This window comes from Bactrocera dorsalis, chromosome 2, assembly GCF_023373825.1.
Source record: "Bactrocera dorsalis isolate Fly_Bdor chromosome 2, ASM2337382v1, whole genome shotgun sequence".
Classification (NCBI taxonomy): Eukaryota; Metazoa; Arthropoda; class Insecta; order Diptera; family Tephritidae; genus Bactrocera; species Bactrocera dorsalis.
In genome coordinates, this window is record NC_064304.1 from 17912207 (window position 1) to 17931530 (window position 19324).

The 19324-nt window shown below is 36.1% G+C and overlaps 1 protein-coding gene across 8 annotated transcripts in view; it reads right to left on the reverse strand.

Annotated features, from left to right (window-relative positions):
* LOC105225732 (peripheral plasma membrane protein CASK) overlaps window positions 1-19324 on the reverse strand; it is a 90869-nt gene that overhangs the window by 7802 nt on the left and 63743 nt on the right. For 4 of the 8 annotated variants that reach the window (XM_019990052.3, XM_029549977.2, XM_019990053.3 and 1 more), the window contains 7 exons: window positions 8569-8754; window positions 8169-8333; window positions 7970-8038; window positions 7542-7571; window positions 4883-4981; window positions 4416-4554; window positions 3479-3532 (listed from right to left, as the gene is read on the reverse strand). In XM_019990052.3, coding sequence (XP_019845611.1) covers window positions 3479-3532; window positions 4416-4554; window positions 4883-4981; window positions 7542-7571; window positions 7970-8038; window positions 8169-8333; window positions 8569-8754 — 742 coding nt within the window. The remainder of the gene's footprint in view (window positions 1-3478; window positions 3533-4415; window positions 4555-4882; window positions 4982-7541; window positions 7572-7969; window positions 8039-8168; window positions 8334-8568; window positions 8755-19324) is intronic. The other 4 variants (XM_049449268.1, XM_049449271.1, XM_019990054.3 and 1 more) reach the window with 3 other exon arrangements.

Sequence of the window (19324 nt, forward strand, 5' to 3'; positions counted from 1 at the left end):
TTTAATAAAAAATATGCTATATAATTTTGATACTGCCTTTATTTATTTATAGTACATCAATTTATCATAACTTTAAAATGTTATGTGTTACAACGAATTCATTCAGCAGGTCGTTTTCGATAAAAAGAAATAACCGTTCCATTAAGGGGTTTACGGGTTTCAAAAAATCAAATTTGTTTTTATTGTCTTGTTAAATTCTACAATACCTCGAGAATATTCAGAAGGGTATGAATCGTCGGAAATATATCTTTATCACAAGTGCTGAGGGTTTCTAAAGCAGAAAGCACTTTGAGCTTAGAATTTTTCAGTTATTTGTTTCTTGGTAAAATATTTAATTTAAATTTAGAAATCGCATGGCATAAATATATTGATTTATTAACAAAACTAACAGGTTGATCATGTTAAGAAAGCTATAATTCTGTTAAAATTAAAGCATTGTTAATATTTAACGGGGTGAGTTCCATCGTTGTGAGGTGAGTTCCCCAGTTGAAATTTTACAATTGTTCGCTGTCGAACCTGAACCTTCTCATTAGGGGGGTTTTCATGCTCTTGCAAGATAACAGCAAAACTCCTATACCGAAACATACAAAGGCACGAGAGCACCCATTGCAGAATCTAGTGATACGAGTATATGAATGGTCAATTTATTGTAAATGACTATTGTGCATGGCTATTGTGAATTGGCACACCCTCTGCATTCATTCTTAACAAAAAAAACTGTAACACATCGTTATAAATTAAATAGAAATTATAAAATCTATTTAAAATTTACCTTCCTCAACAATTTATCGTCAAAATATGTATTAATGTAAACTGACTGCTAGCATAGGGTTGCAATTATTTTTTTCGTGTCATTGCACAAAAATAATAGGTGGAAAAACCTGCAACTCGTGCACCGTGCAAATGTTTTGCAAGAGCAAGAGGACCCCCCTATTGTTTTATGTTCTCTGACTCAGCGCTGTAGCTTCAACACGGTGAGAGAGAGAGAGACTTTTACCACTATCTCTTTTCTTGAGAACGCACTCCTCTATGGTAAAATTTAGGGAAAAATATTTTTTCTAAAAATGTAGAATTCTCATTTTTCTGACACATAAGGGTGAAAATTTCGGTTGGGTGATCGCACTTCAAGCATATTCGCTTATTTTTTCGTTTTTTTGTAATTTTACCCATTTGTGATGAATATAATTGAACTATGTAATGGCACAGTATTTTATAAATTTGATGAAAATTATTCGATGAGTTGAAAAAACGCAAATTATTAGCCTTGTTATTCCACTATTATGTGTTTTTGATTTATACAAATCGCTTTATACATTTACATGAAATAAGACCCATTTGCAACCGTAACCTTAAAAGCAAATTTAACGAACTTTAGTATTTTTAGTATATGTATAAGTATAATATATTCTAGTAGATAATATATTCAAATACAAGCCATTGTTGAAAATTAATTACCAAAATTTATAAATTTCCATTTTAAAATGTAAAAACTATTTTAAAATTTTACAAACGACTTAGGCAGGTTTATCAGTATAAACAATGGCGCAGAATGAAAATTTATAGTTTACATTGTGACAAAAAAGTCCCTGGAAATTGTAACTAAAACTCAAAATATTTAATCATTCATCAAAATTTATTTTATCCCTACAAGACGTAATACACCTATGCCAGCGATTTTTCCAGTCCTCGAAAAACTTTTCTTAAACACTTTTTGGGATGGCCTTCAGCTTCTTCAGCGAATTCTGTTTTATTTTTTCGGTCGACTAAAAACGGGTTCCACGGAGCGGCAATTTCATTTTGGCGAACAAGAGAAAATCACACGAATTCAAATACGGTGGTTGATCGATGGTATTCATTGCGTTATTGTCTTCAAATTCGGTTACAATCGTGGCCCGATACGATGGTGCATAATCATCGTGTAAAATCCATGAATGTTTTTCCAAAATTCTGGTCGTTTTCTACGGGTATTCTCCTGCAAACGTCTCAATACGGCCAAATTGAACTCCTTATTAATCGTCTGTTACTCCGAAACAAAGTCATGATGCACCAAACCATGAATATCGAAAAAACAATGAGAGTCACCTTGTTTTTGAGCGACTTTGGAATGTTTTATTTTTGGTTTCGACTTGATTTTTCTCTCCATTCCGAGAATTGTTGACGGCGGTTATAATGCTCTCCATGAAAGTGGGATTGGAATTTACACGATCCAGCATGTCCAAAGAGACCTGTTTACGGTACTTTTTTTGTAAAATAAAAATTCAGCTTTATCGGGACGAGTCGAGCAAGAACACGTTTGATAGCCAAAATATCCATCAAATTCATTCGAACGACGCGTGAGAGTTGTCGAGCTCCCTTGCCATCTTTCTAACACTTGCCTGACGATTTTCAAGCACCATATACTCGTATTTCACATTTTTATATATTCATTAGTTGAAGAGGTCGAAAGCCGTCCAGAACGAATTACGTCTTCAACGATTTCCCGATCGTCTTTTAAAGTTTTGTACCACTCGTATGCTTGCGTTTTTATAAAACTTAATCACCGTAAGCCTTTACCAACATTCGCAAAGATTCCCCACACCAAATCTAATTAGAAATACAAAATTTGAGACAAATTATTTGATCGATATTCCTATCCATTATAAAAATCGCAACGTACTACTGAGGAGTACCAACTTAAGCTGTAAACAAATTGGTTGAGAGATCGCGCTTATATGTATGTGATATAGTAATTAAGGACAGTTCCTTCCGGATGCTTTTTTGTCACAACGTATAACGAATTATTCTAACTATGCTATATAAAATTTTTAATTTATTATTTAATTAGTAATATTTACATATATTCAAGTTGTACTTAATAAATGGTAAATACATAATTACTAAGAGAATTAATTACTCTACGAGGAAGGGCAACCAATAGGTTACTAAGTGGGTTTCTAGGTAAAAGCACTGCATAAATGTGGCATAAGGACTTGAAATTACCAACTAAATCTCAATTTATGGAAACAGTCGTGTGCGTGATTGGGTGGAATGTGTGGTGCACGGGATGAGCAGCAAAAATGTGCCCCAAAAATTTCTATTTTAATTTTTAATGTGACAGCCATTGGAATCTACATACATTGGGAATGGCTTTCGAGCGAAGCAACAAAATGGCAAGTAAGTTGTGTGCAAGTCTACTCTAGGTCTTTAACTACTAAAATCAAACACAAAGTGTAAACGGCTCCAAAGCCGCACAAATCGTGAGCAACAATAGCATATGCTGGCAAGTAACGCTTTTCTTGAGGGGTGAAAATGCTTAAATCAATCAACTATTGGAAAAATTTACTTTATGTACGATATAACTATAAGAAAGAGTGTGTGTGCGTTTGTGAGCGTGTGGGGTTGACTTGGGCGGCGCGTGAGTGAGCGAGTGATTGGTGTGTGAGAATTATACAACTGGGGTTAAGTAGCGGTTGCATGGGTGATTGTTTACGGTAACTACCTGTCGATCCATCACACCCATCGGCGTGGGCGGAACAGCCAGCGGCACCTTCTCCTGTTTATCATTATGGTTAATATGCGTTTTATTGTATTTTACATTATTCACCATCACCAACATTTTTTTATTCGTTTTTTTTTTGTATTAATTTTGTATTATCAAAGATATGTTTATCAGCAACATGACATCATCATTACAATGAGATCAAAATTGTATGTATGTAATGTGGATAAGAGAAGGGAGACAATCACAACATAACACAATTGGCAAGTTTAACTAGAGGCATGATTGACTATACAATACATACATTTACATATATTACAAATACAAATTAAATGAGGAAAATAGAAGGAACTGAAAAACAAAAAAAAAAATTATCGACGAAAATAATTAATGGCATTGAATACTTGCGCAACCCAGCGCAGTTAACAATTTGAATAGTCATGTTTATTTTGCATTAATTTGCCGCTGACACGCATGGCTTGGCCGACATTTGGCACTTTCGCCTATCGATTCGGTTTGTAAATAATGGCTCAATTTGAATTACTCAATGCCGCATAATTAAACTTTTTGTTTTTTTGGCAACGAAAAACAATGCTTAAATTATACTAAATCATACTAAATTATCGGGTCATAGGTCATACTAAAGAATATAAATTTCATATAATATATATTTACTTAGACGCACACACGGGTTAAGGTAATCAAATCGAGTTCAGAAATACATTTTTCAACTACAGCACATACATGTTATAGACGTACAATACTTTATAATACATATACACAGTTAATATATATGCGAGTATAATTTGTTAGAGGTTAAATTTTACAATCAACAACCAATTACATTGAAGTTGCTCTTCTCGGAGGCGGAGGAGGACACAATTAGAGAGTGTGGTAAGCGTGCTGTGTGTTAATTATGTTGGCGATTGCCACTCACCTTGTTCCTGTTTGGTCTTATCCGCAACGTTACATGCGATACGCCACTCCTGCAGCTCCGGTGACGGTATCAAACCGGCCGAACCACCGACCGTGTCTAATCGGGCTTGCCACCAATGATGGTCGTCTTTGCTTATAATCTTATTAATGAGATAAATCAAATATAAATGAATAGATTAATCTAAGTTAGACAAATCAATTTAGCATATACTGTATATGTATATGTGTGTGTCTGTGTGTATATTTATGTGCACACTTTGTTAATAACACGATAATATTCGATTTCCATCAACGCATTTTGCGGTTGATGCCACAACACATTAAGTGTGCGGCACGAAAGGCACAACCAAAAATTTGGCCCTTCCTTAATCACAACCGTTAGCAAATCAACCGTGTGCTATGCAACAGTGGCATACTCCTTAGTTATTATGCGTGTTAGTTTGTAGTGTGGCGTGTGAATGCGCTCACCTGTAAAATATCACCGACTTGGAATGCGATGCCTGCCTGAGCACATGGTATAAGCTCATCATCTAAAGGATTATAATCGAATTGTGCACGCACAAATATCTGCAAATAAGAGGATAAAAATTAAATGTCGGTTTCATTTTGCCATACAAAATGCTGTTTGTGCTACACTTTGATCTTTTTACGCCCACTAACTGCTAATGCCGCTTCACTGACTATATGCTCGAAGAAAGAAGCATCGCTACTTTGTAACTACCATAGATAAATGTATGTGTATGTGTGTGTGTGTCTGAAAATTTAGTGTTAAAGTATGAGCGAGACTTTGTTAACTTCTTATTTGACTATCCTCTGTGATAGTATGTGTTCATAATGGAAGGCAACAAAAAGCGCATTATGGCTTTGCTCTTTAAGATTTTAATAATTACTATGCATTTTAATAATGGGTTTTTCAAAGTAATCAGCCGCACGAGAAATTTACGTTCATTTAAAATATTGTATAATAAAATTCTATTTTTCAGACGAACTTTTGCGAAATTAATTTCAATTGAATCCCTTACTAACAGAATATCAATTAAATTTGATGTCATTGCCGATGCAGCAATCTCTGATGAATAATAAATTAAATACAATTTGTTAAAAGCTCTTTTTACAAAGGCTTAATAAAATATTATTGGTTACTACTAGGCAAAAATGTTCGGTCCTTTTATTAATTATTTAGGTTAAGTAGAGTAGATAGGTTGACTTTTCGTGAGCGCACAAAAAAATCTCATATATGGATGCCTAGAAATGCTTGTACGTTGCAATGCCCAGAACTAATCAGTATGGATCAAAAAGATCGTCGCATATCGACAAAACACCTATAGCCTGTCATAAATTACTTGCGACAGCTAATATCAATTCCAGCCAATTCACTGGGTTCGCAAAAAGTATGGCAATCGAAATGTTTAAACCTTAGTCTGGCGAAAGCTGGACAAGGCCTTCTCCTCTGATCCTCGTCATTACAACATTGACAAGTTGCGCTCTCCTTCTTAGACTGACTGAGTGAGTGCCAAAAGGACAATATCTAGTTAGAACGCCTATCATTGCAGCAATGTGAGCCTTTCGAAGAGCTAATAGTTCAATGGACTTCTACGTTCCACTCTGGCCCAGAAGCATTTCGAAATCCACACAAATGCTTCCGCTGACCAAGGCATCCTCGCGCACAGACGACAGAACATGGCTCGAATGCAAGCTCATCGGTTTTACAATTACCGAAGATTCCACTGTGGCCAGGCACACAGGCAAGTTCAATATGGAAGCAGACTGAAGCTATTGATTGTGAGATTATGAACTCCTTCACTAGCTTTGGGCTCACAGCCAGCGAGCTCAAGGCTTGTGTCTCTGCTAACGGAGTAGCTACAGCTAGCGCTCTTTGAAGAAGTACATCTGATGCAACCTTGAAGCTTGCTAGTTATGCTGCTTAAAAGACACAGGCAGTCAGAAACAACAATTAATTAAGATGCCGACAGCAGCCTTTCCCTCCAAGCTTCGACTTGAGCTTCGATCTATCCGTGAAAAAGGTCACAATGCCCCTTCTCCAGCCACTCCGCTCCATCCACATAACTCTAGGCGGTTATGCGTGGAGAAAATACTGCCAGAAGTAGGTTCCTCGGCGCAGTGGTCCAATTTATCAGAGAAGTAGAATATCTGCCATTTAGTACGAGACCAAACTGTTTGCTAATTTTTAGAAGGCAAGTAATAAATTATGCACCGTCGGTCCCAATTCTTCTTAAGGACACCTAGCGTAAAATTTTGAAAAAAAAAAATTATTTACGTACTAAAACTTTAGCCATGTCCATCTGTCCGTATGTATACCCGCGAACTAGTCCCTCAGATTTTGAGATATCGATCTGCAATTTTGCAAGAAGATGCTCATATCGGACCACTATAGCAAATACATAGTTGCCACACCTGCTAAACATTCGGAATTACGTTCTTGTATGGAAACCTTCTTCATTTGACGAGATATCTCCAAGAAATTTAGAATGAATTACTGACAAACGCAATAGTGAAATCTAGGAAGAATTTGTTCATATCAGATCAATGCGTAAAAAAAATTAATAAAAATGCCCTAAAATTTTAAAATTATTGATTCAATATTATTTTTAATTCCCAAAATCGATTTTTTATGCTGTCACAATATATACGATGTTGGAAGAGGGAATAAGTTATTACGTAAATTTTTGAAAAATATTCTTGTGAACAAGCTTAAAAGAATAGTGCAGAGTAGACACTGCTATCCACAGGCTTTGCTTATTTTCACACAGTGCCAAACAGACCCACTCGTTGTTCAATATTTATAAATGGAGTGCTAGCATGACAAAACTATTATAGTATTTTGTATTACTTGTTGCAATGTCATAGAATTTCCTAAAAACATCAGATGATCTAAAAAATGTTATTAATATTATTAATATTTTTTTCAACTGCTCATTCTTTTTGGAGATATTGAGGAAAGCTAACGAATAAAATGCAAACAATCTAAAATTTACAAAACTAACGCGCTTCATAAAAGTGTATTTGGTGCCAGTTCTTCAAAATACAAAATATGACTGTCGTTATGCGGCACTTGTTTACATAAGCAATTAATAGAAATAGCTACAATGATGTTGATTTTACTTACAAGTACTGGAGTTGGTCTTATCCTGAAAAGCTGCATTTGTACATGAGTGTAGAAATGTAAAAGTAATGTTAATGGAAAATATGAGAAACACATTATGAGAAATCAACTACAATTAATAGGAAATTCGATACCGAAACTAAAAGTTAACTATTTAAATAAGTATACAAATAAGAGGATATTAGCCAATTTTTGTAAAAAAGAAAGAAATATAATTATGGAATAGTGCGCAAACTAATACTTAAATACTTAAGTGCAATTAATTGAATTTCAATTCTTAAGTGTCGTTACGCCGTGGAATGTGCTCATTAAGGACATATCACATATCTGTTTTTGTTTTCTTTTTTGAATTTCACATGCGCTAAACTAAAAGAAATGGTATCGGCGAAAGCTATAGACTTTTAAATACATGATTAAATAAAGATTCATACCTCACAGGGTGGCGGAGCACTTCTATAAGAAGGAACTATTTTAAAGGTAACCGAACCACGCGCTTCACGCTGCAACAATAAACAAAAAGAGAGAAAATAAGGAAATGAAGTAAGCATATAAGTACTCATTACTTCGATTTATTCAACCATTAGCGCAGCATAAATAAATAAAATGTATGTATGTTTGCACGGCACTCACCAGCATGCGTTGTAATTGGCCCACAGATTGATGTTGAACGGGCTGACCATTAATTTCTCGTATCTCGTCGCCAACATGCAGCGTTGCCTGACGGTGTATCATGCCACCATGCATTATTCTAGCCACAATACAACGTCCATCTTCGGTCATTTTTAACGTTATGCCCTTAAGAAATTTATACAATTATAAAATTAGCGCTGAGTAGATACAATTGCTTGTTGCAAAAGACACATACACACATACACAAATGTGTTGCACACATACATATGTGTGTTACACATAAATCTTATTAAGAGCCTCATTCATATCTTTATATCTTAAATAGCAGAAGAATTGCCATTGAATGCAGACGCTTTTAGCTGCGAGGCTTGCCTGCGACTGCGACTTTGTTTGTACTCACCATTGGTTCATCGGTGTTCTTCTGGAATTGCACTAAACGCACTCGGGTTACGTGCTGCAATTCGCCGTTGTCCACATTATCGATTTCGTCGCCATTAATGTAGGGTACCATTGGTGGCGGTGTGACGCGCAGTGCCTCCTCACCGTAAACGTCTCGGGCCACAACATCGTGAGTATGTAGCAAAGCCTGAAATGAAAAATGTAGGGAAAAACTTTATTAATAACATAACGACAAACCACACATACGCACACACACACACCGACAACATCTTCTTCGCGGCGTAGCAAACTCTTGAAAAGTGTGATCATATACCAACATATATACAATCACTACGGTAGAAGATTTATATATATTTACATAACTATGTATGTACATATGGAAGTTATGTTGTGTTGTAGAAGAACCCAGTGTCGAAAGTATCTGCGAAAATGTGGTCAGCGGGTGTAATAAATAATATGTGGTTTATGTGTGTAGGTATGTACTGCACCCCAACTTTCTCAATAAAACTGTCATTTATGCTTTGCAAATTAAATATATGTGGGTAGGTATGCTGCTAGTGGTCGTCTTTAATGATCACCACTGCGTATACGTAACGCATGTGTTGGCCACCTTGTGCGCACAAGTAAGCCGCCAAGTAAGTACTTTGTCAAAACTGCGTAGCCGTTTGATGGTTTTTATTTGTTTATGTAGTGGGGGTTATTTAGCAGATTGACCGCTTTTAACTTTTAGTATCCAGAAAAAGATTTTTTTCATATTAAAATACCAATTGATATCTATTTTTATTAACGATTTCAGGTAAAATCTTTAATTTTTACTTTTGCATTAATAGTAATTGTAATATTACTTTGAATAGTAATATTTTTGCTATTAAACGAAGGCCTTTATCGATAAAAAATTAATAATTTTGCTTAAATACTACAATTCTGTGCCATAATAAAGTGATAGATAAAGCTAACCCAAAGCAAGCTGCAAATCTTTTCAATATTTCTGTCAAGTTTTTAATAATGTTTCATCTTTAAGGATAAAAAATCTCAGTACAAAAATAAAATTTCAAATACAACATTTTTAAATAAATTTTTTTATTGTTTTACGCATGAGAGGCGCTTCGTCGATGTGTCTTTCCAAAGCGCCTACTTTTTTCAATCAAACGAAACAATTTTTTTTTTGATGTTTTTTGGTATGAGACAAGCTGCAAAATATTTTCCCACGGTACCTCATTTCGTTCAGAAAAACTATAGCATTACTATGTCACAATACTTTGTTAAACAGCCAGTTGATTCCTAAGAATTCGCATTTATTTTGGTAGCACTCTTTTATACAGTGAACACAAGAACCAAACTTCTGAGGGGATAAGTCTATTAAAACTTTTGAGTTACATTCAAAACCCGTTATAATAATTTCCCAAATGTAATTGATATTTATTTTTAAAAGTCCAATATTTTTTTAAAAAATAAGTCCATTTTAGACGCCCAAAAAAACTAAAACATATTGCTTCGGGTATTCAGAATAGAGTAGTAGACACCATTTAAAATGAGGTTAGATGCTGACGGTGCGAAATTATTTGTTTATATTGCCTAGTAGTCTATTCTTTTCATAATAACATCGATCGAAATAAGGTAACCGACGATATTTGCTCCCATTGCACCCCATTCTCTCTTATTACACCACACACCATCAACCAGTATCTACCATGCTTGGTAACATTATTTAAATTTTCATCTTTTAGTGCTTTGACTTCCCTATGTCATAGAAATCAGATTCAAATAAATTAAATTTGACTAATATGTGATGTTACCAGAATCACAAAATTCGTTATCTCTCCTTTGGCGAATTTTGTTTTATCTCTTCCGTCGACTGAACACGGGTTCCACGGAGCGGCAATTTGAATTTAGGAAACAAGAAAAAATCACATGGAGCCAAATCTGGTGGATACGGTGGTTAAACGAAGGTATTCATTTTTTTCGACGTAAACAAATTCATGATTCACCAAACCACGAATATCAAAAAACAAAAGAATGGGCATCACCTGGACTTTTGAGCTACTTTGGCGTGCAGTTTTTGGATTCCCTCTAAACCGATGATTGTTGACTTATTTCAAGGTCAAACTCATAAACCCATATCTCATCGGCAGTTACAATGAATTCGCACGATCACGTATGTCTAAAAATACTTATTTACGGTACTCCTTTTGAAAAAAAATCAGTTTTATAGGGACGAGTCGAGCAAGTTTCATACCCAAAAAATCCAAAAATCATTCGAACCGACTCGCGACAGATGCCGAGCTCTTTTGCTATCCCTCTAACACTTGCCTGACGATTTGCAAACATCATATCCTTAACTTTTTTTATATTTTCAACAGTTAAAGAGATCGAAGGTCGTCTAAAACGAGAAATGTTTTCAACGATTTTTCGACCGTCTTTGAAGGCATTGTACCACTCGTACCTAAGCCTAACCTTTGCTTCATTAAATAAATTATTCTGTATCACGAATGAAAGAAAAACCCTTCAAATCGAACCTTGAACGAGCAGGAACCGAAACTAAGAGTCTACAGACTACTCGTACATACAAACATTTGTTCTGAAAAGTTAAAATCAAATATGGAAGGCCGAAAGCCTTTCGGTAATTGAATTAAACACAATTTTTTAAACGTGCTAATATAAAGCGTTAATGAATAAATTAATGTAGGAAACATCAAAATTTTGCAATTTTCCACATTTTTGGCATTTCACTATACATATCAAAGAAAGTAATGAAGTTTGAAGAAAATTCTACGAAAATTTTTTCCTTACTATTTTGCTTAACAGCGGGTGCATATAACTTCATTTGTTACGTAATAAATACTTTAATGCGCACAAGGGTTAATTGCTGCAACACTTTGTGCCTAATGGCCGGCGCACAGTTAAGCAATAAAATATTTAAGAAACATATCAAAATTAACTTGACGACATAAAAACCGTAAAACTTTGGAACTTTGTGGTCACAAATTTATAGGTTATATACACAGCTGAGCGACTTTCAATGCTGCCACATTTTTGTTACACTAATTTGACGTAATTTGCAACATGGCATACAAAAACGGCGAACAAAGTATGTGGAGCGGTGCGACGGTTTCGCAACCATAACCAAAAACGTTCTTCTTCGCTTACGGACTGTGGTTAAATATTAAATTATTAATTTCTTCAGCCGTTTCAACCGCCTGTAACGGTTATTATTACACAGCAATCAGAGTTAAATTATGCCGCTATGGCATTTCAGGGGCGATGGAAGGCAGCGCGCTGGAATGTTGCTGGCTGATGGGGTTAGGGGTGCACCGGGTTCGGCGGTTGGTATGGTTAATGAATTATGGTCAATAACTGTTTGAATACGCTTTGTAATTAATTTGCGGTTTTGCTATGTCACGCAAAGGCCAAAATGTATGTGTGTAGGTGTGTGTAGCCGCGTTTCACATATCATACCCCAAACAATATGTGCCTCCACACCTCCACGTCACATACTGTGGCCTGCAGATGCAATAGACGCAGGGAGTATGTATGTAGGTAAAGGTGTGTATGTGTATGAGTGTCTGTCGCCGACAAGAAGCCAAGTCAGTTCAAGCAGTTGATGTCGGTACACAGATACCATGCCCAATATGCGCTTTTGCTTGCCGCAAGCATATTTCATTATTATTATTATTATTATTATTGCTCTTATCCCTGTCGTTTGTCGTTCGTTTACCATTATTGCTACCGTTGCTAGAGCGCCGTTATCTTTCTTTTTATTCCTATCTACGTACGTGCGTACGCGTATACACTCGCATGCACCGACATTCTTCCGTTCCAAGCTGCTGCCTACGTACAGTTGTTTTGTGATTATACTACAAGAAATTTCAAGTGTTGTTTATATTGAAAATAAAAGGGAAAAAGGATTTCATTTTGTGCCTTTTAAAAGGGACTCGACCAGCTGCGACCATCAACAGCAATACAAGTATGCGGCTGCCCAGCCACGTGCAAGATTTATACGAAGGCGCACACACACATACGCACTCATACGCCTATGTATGCATACTATTATCAAACACAATGCTTCCAGATGGCTAACAACAAAAGCTACAAGCACTCTGTCGACCCCACTGTCATAAAGTCAACGTCATCTCAAACCACCGGCACGCGCTACGTTCTCAAAGGTTCCAGCTTTTTGCAGCAGGCGGCCAAATGCCATCACCAAGGAGCCGATATTTTATTTGCCAATGTTTGAGATCTGGCATGCGACCGGCATTTGCCATAAAATTCGTTTATTAAAACCTTTGACTGTGATACGAATTTGAATACCGACATACCACCAGCCGACCGACTGACTGCGAAATCTCATTCAATCTCGAACTTTGCTTAGGTTGCCATGGTCAAGCAGTTTTATTACTGGCGTGCTGGCGGAACAAATGATTTCATGGCAAACACTTGGCTGTGACATGATGAATTTTAATGATGCTCTATGAAAGCGAAAATGCGGGCATTGCGGAAGTTTAGCGGAATGATGTTGCAACATTGCAGCTGTGATTTCGGCAAGTTTCTCTATTATTGTAGAACAATCTTGTAGAACTTGTGTTGGGAATTTGACATTTTGTGGGTCTAAATGAATTTTAACACATTTTACGGTTATAAAATATACACATATGTAGGTACATAAATAGTATGAACATAAAATTCTGCTTGACTGGGTATACACAATACACAACATTGGCCTATTCTTGCACAAAGTAAATCAGTTTCAAAATTTAGTTTTTTTTATTAGAAAAAAATTTATTTTCGCTTTAAAATCGATGTGCAGAAAAATTTATAAGTAAGCAGTTTTGAAATTTCTGGAATGATGAAAGGATAGATGCTTGAAATGCTGTAGCTCCAAAGGCGTTCGGACCCAGATCAATTGAAAAGTCCTCAGCCAGACCATAGATGGGGCTATTAGAATAAAATTCATATGATTTTTAGTTAGTTCTAACCTTCAATAGGAGCGTGTATACATTTGACAGCTATCGGATAATTAATTTGAGAATCATATCATTTTGAGTGAAGCAACTGTTGATATTGTGAAAAAAAATTGATAAAAAGGAATTTCGAGCGTTGATAAAATTTTGCTTTTGAAAGAAAAAAATACAGTTAAAGCAAACTACTACCCAGGAAAAGCAACCATCAAGAAAATCCGCAAAATAATTTTGGTGAAGTGATGATATTCGGGGAAGCAGGCACTCCAAAGACATCAATGAACGTGTACATCATACAAGTATAATTCAGGAATATTTGAGGTTGAGAGAGTTCTGTGTAAAGTGAGTGCCGTGCGAGTTCACTTTTGACCAAATACAACAACGAATTGATAATTGGGAGCAGTATTTGAAGATGGGCACGTGTAAAAAAACGAGTTTTTGCGTCGATATGTGAAAATAGATGAAACATGGCTCCACCATTTCACTTCGAAGTCCAATTGACAGTCATCCGGGTGGACTGCAAACGAGGAATCCGCCCCAAAGCGTGAGTATGGCGTCTATAATTTGTAATTTAATATATACATACACAGCTAGCATACAATTTGACTGATGAGCATCAAGAAAAAGATCTTACTAAAATATAATTTTTTCTTTTTAAGTATTCTAAATTTGACTTGAAGGTTGTTTATAACAAACAGCGTGGCTATAAAGACTAGCAAAACGCTATCTTATTTAGTTATAAAGGGTGATCCAAGTAGATGTACCTTTTTCAATGGCCTTTTTTTAATATTATATAATATTTAATCTAATAGATCGTGTGCAGCACTCAGTAGCGCGAAGAGCACACGAAGACCGTTGAGAGTCCATTCGACGCCGTTCACAGCAATTCGGACTGACATATGGAACGACTTGGCACATTTTACGTCAAGATCTTAGATTGAAAGCGTACACAATACAGCTGGTGCAAGAGCTGAAAAGCGACTTCTCAAGCGACATTACTTCGCTCTATGGCTCTCGAAAAGTTCCAAGAAGATCCAACGTTTTCGAGCCAAATTTTATTAAGGAGGTATTCTACTCTAGAATTTTGAAAAATTCGATTTTTTTCATATATTTAAAGTTTAGACCCTTAAGAACATATCCTCCAAAGGATTTTTAAAAATTAAAATTATTTTAAGAGCTACCGTTACTTTAGTGACGCAGTGCCTAGCCTGGTAGTTAGGTAGACTCACTTTTTTAAACGCGTTTTTCTCGAAACTACTTTTTTCCACACGGTACCGGCATTATCTCAAGTTCTATACAACCAATTTATTTGAAATTTTGTGTGAACCTTCTTTATATAATTCTTTATCATTCCTACCAGCATCGTGTCAAAATTTTCGTTTTTAATATTTAAAAAAAAAATCTGGAATTTCAAAAAAAAAGCGTAAAAAATTATTTTTATTTTCAGGCAGTCGAATTTTTCAATTCGTGTTCCCTGAGGTAGGGACTATAACAGTATCCTTACTGATTAAGAATTTCTTTTGATTTTTTTTTTTTTCAGACCACCAGGAGAGTCAGGATCAATGTCACCAAGAATCGCCATTCTTTTTACACCTGTCTCTCACTCCCCCCCCCTCTAATTATTTTAATGTTTAATATTTTTTTGTAAATTTTTTTTTCTGTATTCTTAAGATATCAATAAAAGCACCATAAAAAAATGGATTTGGTTTTTTTTTTAATTAAAATTCAAAAAACTGCCCAAAATTTGATTTCTAGAGTAGAATACCCCCTTAAGCGATGAAACTCATTTCTGCCTCAATGAGTATGTAAACAAGCAAAATTGCGCATTTAGGACCAAGAGCAACCTAAAGAGATTCAAGAGCTGCCATTCATCGGTCCATAATTTTTCAAAAATGACGTCGGTGAGAACGTAAGTGTCAATGGCGACTGTTATCGCGCTATAACCGATTACTTGATGACTGAAATTGAAGCTTGTGATCACGGCGACATTTGGTTTCAACAAGACGGCGCCATCTCCCACACATCACATCAATCAATGGATTTATTGAAAACACTTCGGTGAGGAGATCATTTCACGTTTACGGCGGGTCAAATGGCCACCAATATCGTGTGTCACACCGTTAGACTTTTCCCTGTGGAGATATGTATGTAAAGTCTAAAGTTTATGAGGGCAATCCCGTTTCGTTACAGGCCTTGGAGCAAAGCAACTCGGGGGTCATTCGCCAATTACCAGTCGGATTGCTCGAACGAATCATCGAAAATTAGATTGACAGATTGACCATCTGAGACAAAGCCGCGGCCAACATTTGAAAGAGATAATCTTCAAAAATTAATGACAAGGAATGCTCTTTCGAATCATAATTAATAATAGAAGTTTCTGTGATTTTTCGTTAAAAAACCTAAAATGGATTACTCTTTAAATAAACATATTTTATATAAATTAATAATTTTCTTTTTTCTTTATACGGTCCTTTCGAGGTAAAAATATTGGCGATATACCCTGCTTAAGATTCTTTAAGGGTGTCCACAATGGGAAGGGAATGGAATGATGGAATTTGTTGTGTTTATAGAAACGTGAAAAACGTCACAGTTGTCTTTTTTTTAACAAAATGTGACATCTAATGCTGTTTGAAATAAAATAAATGACTTCTTTGTATTTGTTATTATTTTTTTAATTATCAATTATTTTAGGTTTTAAGTGTGCAATAATTTTTTTTATGATCTACATCAGAGACCTGGAGCAATGAATAAATTACGAAAAAATAATTATGTTTTTTGTTGTAGTCGTACTCGTACCCCCAGAACCTCAGCACTGAATAGCTTTTATGAGCATCGTTAAAATCTTAGATAATTTGTCATCTACATAAGGTTTATGGACACAACGTACAAATAACTGTTACCTGCCATATACAAACAAAAAAAACATAAAATAGAACAAAAACAAGAAAGCCAAATTAGCTAGCTCCGTAACAAAATAAGCGAATATAAACAAAACTGGACGATTTCTACTGCCGCCAATTGCACGTAGTAGCCGAGGAAATAAAAACTTTTTATTAGAATATTAAATAAGCGCACTCGCGCTGACTATGGCGAAATCAAATTAAAATTAGGGCAATAAAATAAGCGTTGCCATCATATAAAAATACATTGAAATAGTTGATGATGCTAGGAAAGCAATTTCGATGTCACAACAAATACACAGACACAACTATAAATGGCGCTAGCATGAATGAATAATGAACTGCCAAAAGCAACCATCTCAATTTGATATCGATTCATTAGATCAAAACCCATTCCACGTACATTATTATGGAGTATTTTACTACCAACCGCAATATTACACCTCAGCACACCACCCAACCCCAAAACCTGAATGATGAAAAGGACAATAGTTTAATGAACGATAATACGCACTCCGTACCACAGGCAGCCAGCGAGCCAATTATCAGCTCCACCCACTCAACGGCGACGAGCGGAGTGACAACGGGACAACGCGGTGGCAACGCGCGTATAAAAACACCTCTATGGCGCTGCAGAGTTACAGAGGATGTGTCATGGCAACGAATTTTTATTGTACCGCAAATGCACTGTCATCATAATTGACAGTAAGGCATGCCGGCACGTCAGCGGCAAGTAGACAAACTTTATGAACGTGCGATTTGCAATATTGAAATATTGACGTTTTGACGTAATTTGATAAAGTAATAAAAACTGTAACGATCCATTGAATTAAATTCGCTGATAGCGAAGTTATAAACTATTCATAGCCGTAACCGTTACTTTGGCGGCATGACGGAATAATAGTGGTAAAAATACAATAAATAATGTGGTACCTTTAATGTGGTAACAGCGAAAGGAGAGTCGAGAGTCGAAAAGGCCAGGGGAGTGGAGCGGCAAAAAGGTCAGCAGCGCGACACAAGTAGCCATCATTGCCGCGGATCTTCGTGATGGAAATAAGCGACTATTAAAACGTGTTCAACCTGCTTAATGTAAGTTTAGTGTTGGCTCTTTTTCAGCATAGTTGCTCCTCAAAAGCTCGGCGTTTGGACCGAAATTTCACTTTGGCCATTTTCTTATAACCACTCAACGCCAAGTGACCGAATTGGAGACTTTAAATTGGAAAGACTCACTTAAAGTGCACAAAGTGCTTGAAACCTAATTCGTTTGCACTTTACTCTGGCGCTCCCTCACTCACCACTCTCTGCGCTTTTACATTTATTCCTTGAGTACTTGGCGCTAAAGTAGAGGCCTATTAACTGTAATGCAAACAAAAAAACAAGAAGCAGCACAAAATAGTAAGTAAATTAATAAGCAGCTCAGTGCTGATAGTAGTCTCATTTACTCTTCCCCCTCAGACCGGAACAAAATGCTATTTGCAGCAACACTCAACACTACTGGATACCACTAGTTCAGCTGTCGGTCTCGCTGACGGTGCTGCTCATCTTTATTTGACGACTTTGCTTAAGTAGTCCGTATTATCTGTTCACAAATCGTCTCTTCGTCATTGATATGCGCTAATGAAATGTTCGGTGCTAGGAAACGTAGATTGGATGCTGAGAAATCACAGCGACCCTCTTTATGCTTTGTGCGTTCGGCACCGACAACGAAATTGCGTGCACAGTGAGCAACTTTGTAGTAATGCTGAAGTAAATTTTGTTCAAGTAAAATCGTAGACTTGGAGGTATAATACGCTCTTTGCCTTGCATGGACAATGATATATTCATTAAGTTGATATATGAAGTAAAGATTTCCATATAAAAACTTAATTTGGATTGTTCAATTTGTATGACAGCCATATGCTATAGTAGTGCGATCTGAACAATTTGTTCGGAGATTGTAATCTATGCCTCAATTCGGGAACATATTTGGTCGAACAAAAAAGTTTTCACATACGAGGACTTGATTTTAATAGGTCAGTTGGTACGGCAGCTATATACTATAGTAGTCTAATCTGGTCAATTGTGGTCCGAGATTGTAGCGTTGCCTTGGTTAATAAGCTACGTCAACATTCGGGAAGATGAGTTTGTACGCAAGCTATATGCTACAGTCATTCAATTCCGACAAATGAGCAGATTCTTGAGAAAAGTTCGCGTTCAAAGTTTCAGATCGATATCTCAACAGAGGTCTTGCGGACAAGGCTTAATCGACTCAGCTTGGAACACTAATCTTTTATATAATTTATGTGGTCTTCGACGTTGCTTCTCGGTATTACAAACTTCAGACGTTACCCTGTTCAGGATATAAATATAAAATATATGAGAGTTTAGAGAATAACCCCACTTAGATGTCGTTGCTGCTCTATAATGCCAAAAAATGAAACGAAAACTGAAAGAGTTAGTGATAGGTCAAACCTCAATAAGAATAGTTGCTGAAGAATTTCTGTTCTTCAATTGTTCACACCCATGAGAAGTTTGGTTGATTTTTAAGGGGATACATGGGTTTACGGGTTTCAAAAACTCGAATTTTTTATTGTCTTATTAACTTCTACAACACCTTTAGAATATTGTCCTAAATTTTCAAGTTGATCCGAGTAATACTCGTAGTTTCGGAGATACAGCCTTGAAAACTTATGCGCTCGAGGCTAGCGTTTTTCTCGAAACTGTGTTTTTGAAGTCGGTTGGCGAGTTTTCTCGAGAGCAACTCAAACCCTCTTTAAGAAAGTTAACACAGGTCTTTGAGATATAATTCTTAAAGACTTGGACGAAGGACTTTTTTTCGAATACAACTATTTGGTAAGAAAAAATGTCGCGAAATTTAAATTTTTTTGTAAAAATGTGTGCCAAAAATTCATTTTTAGTTTTT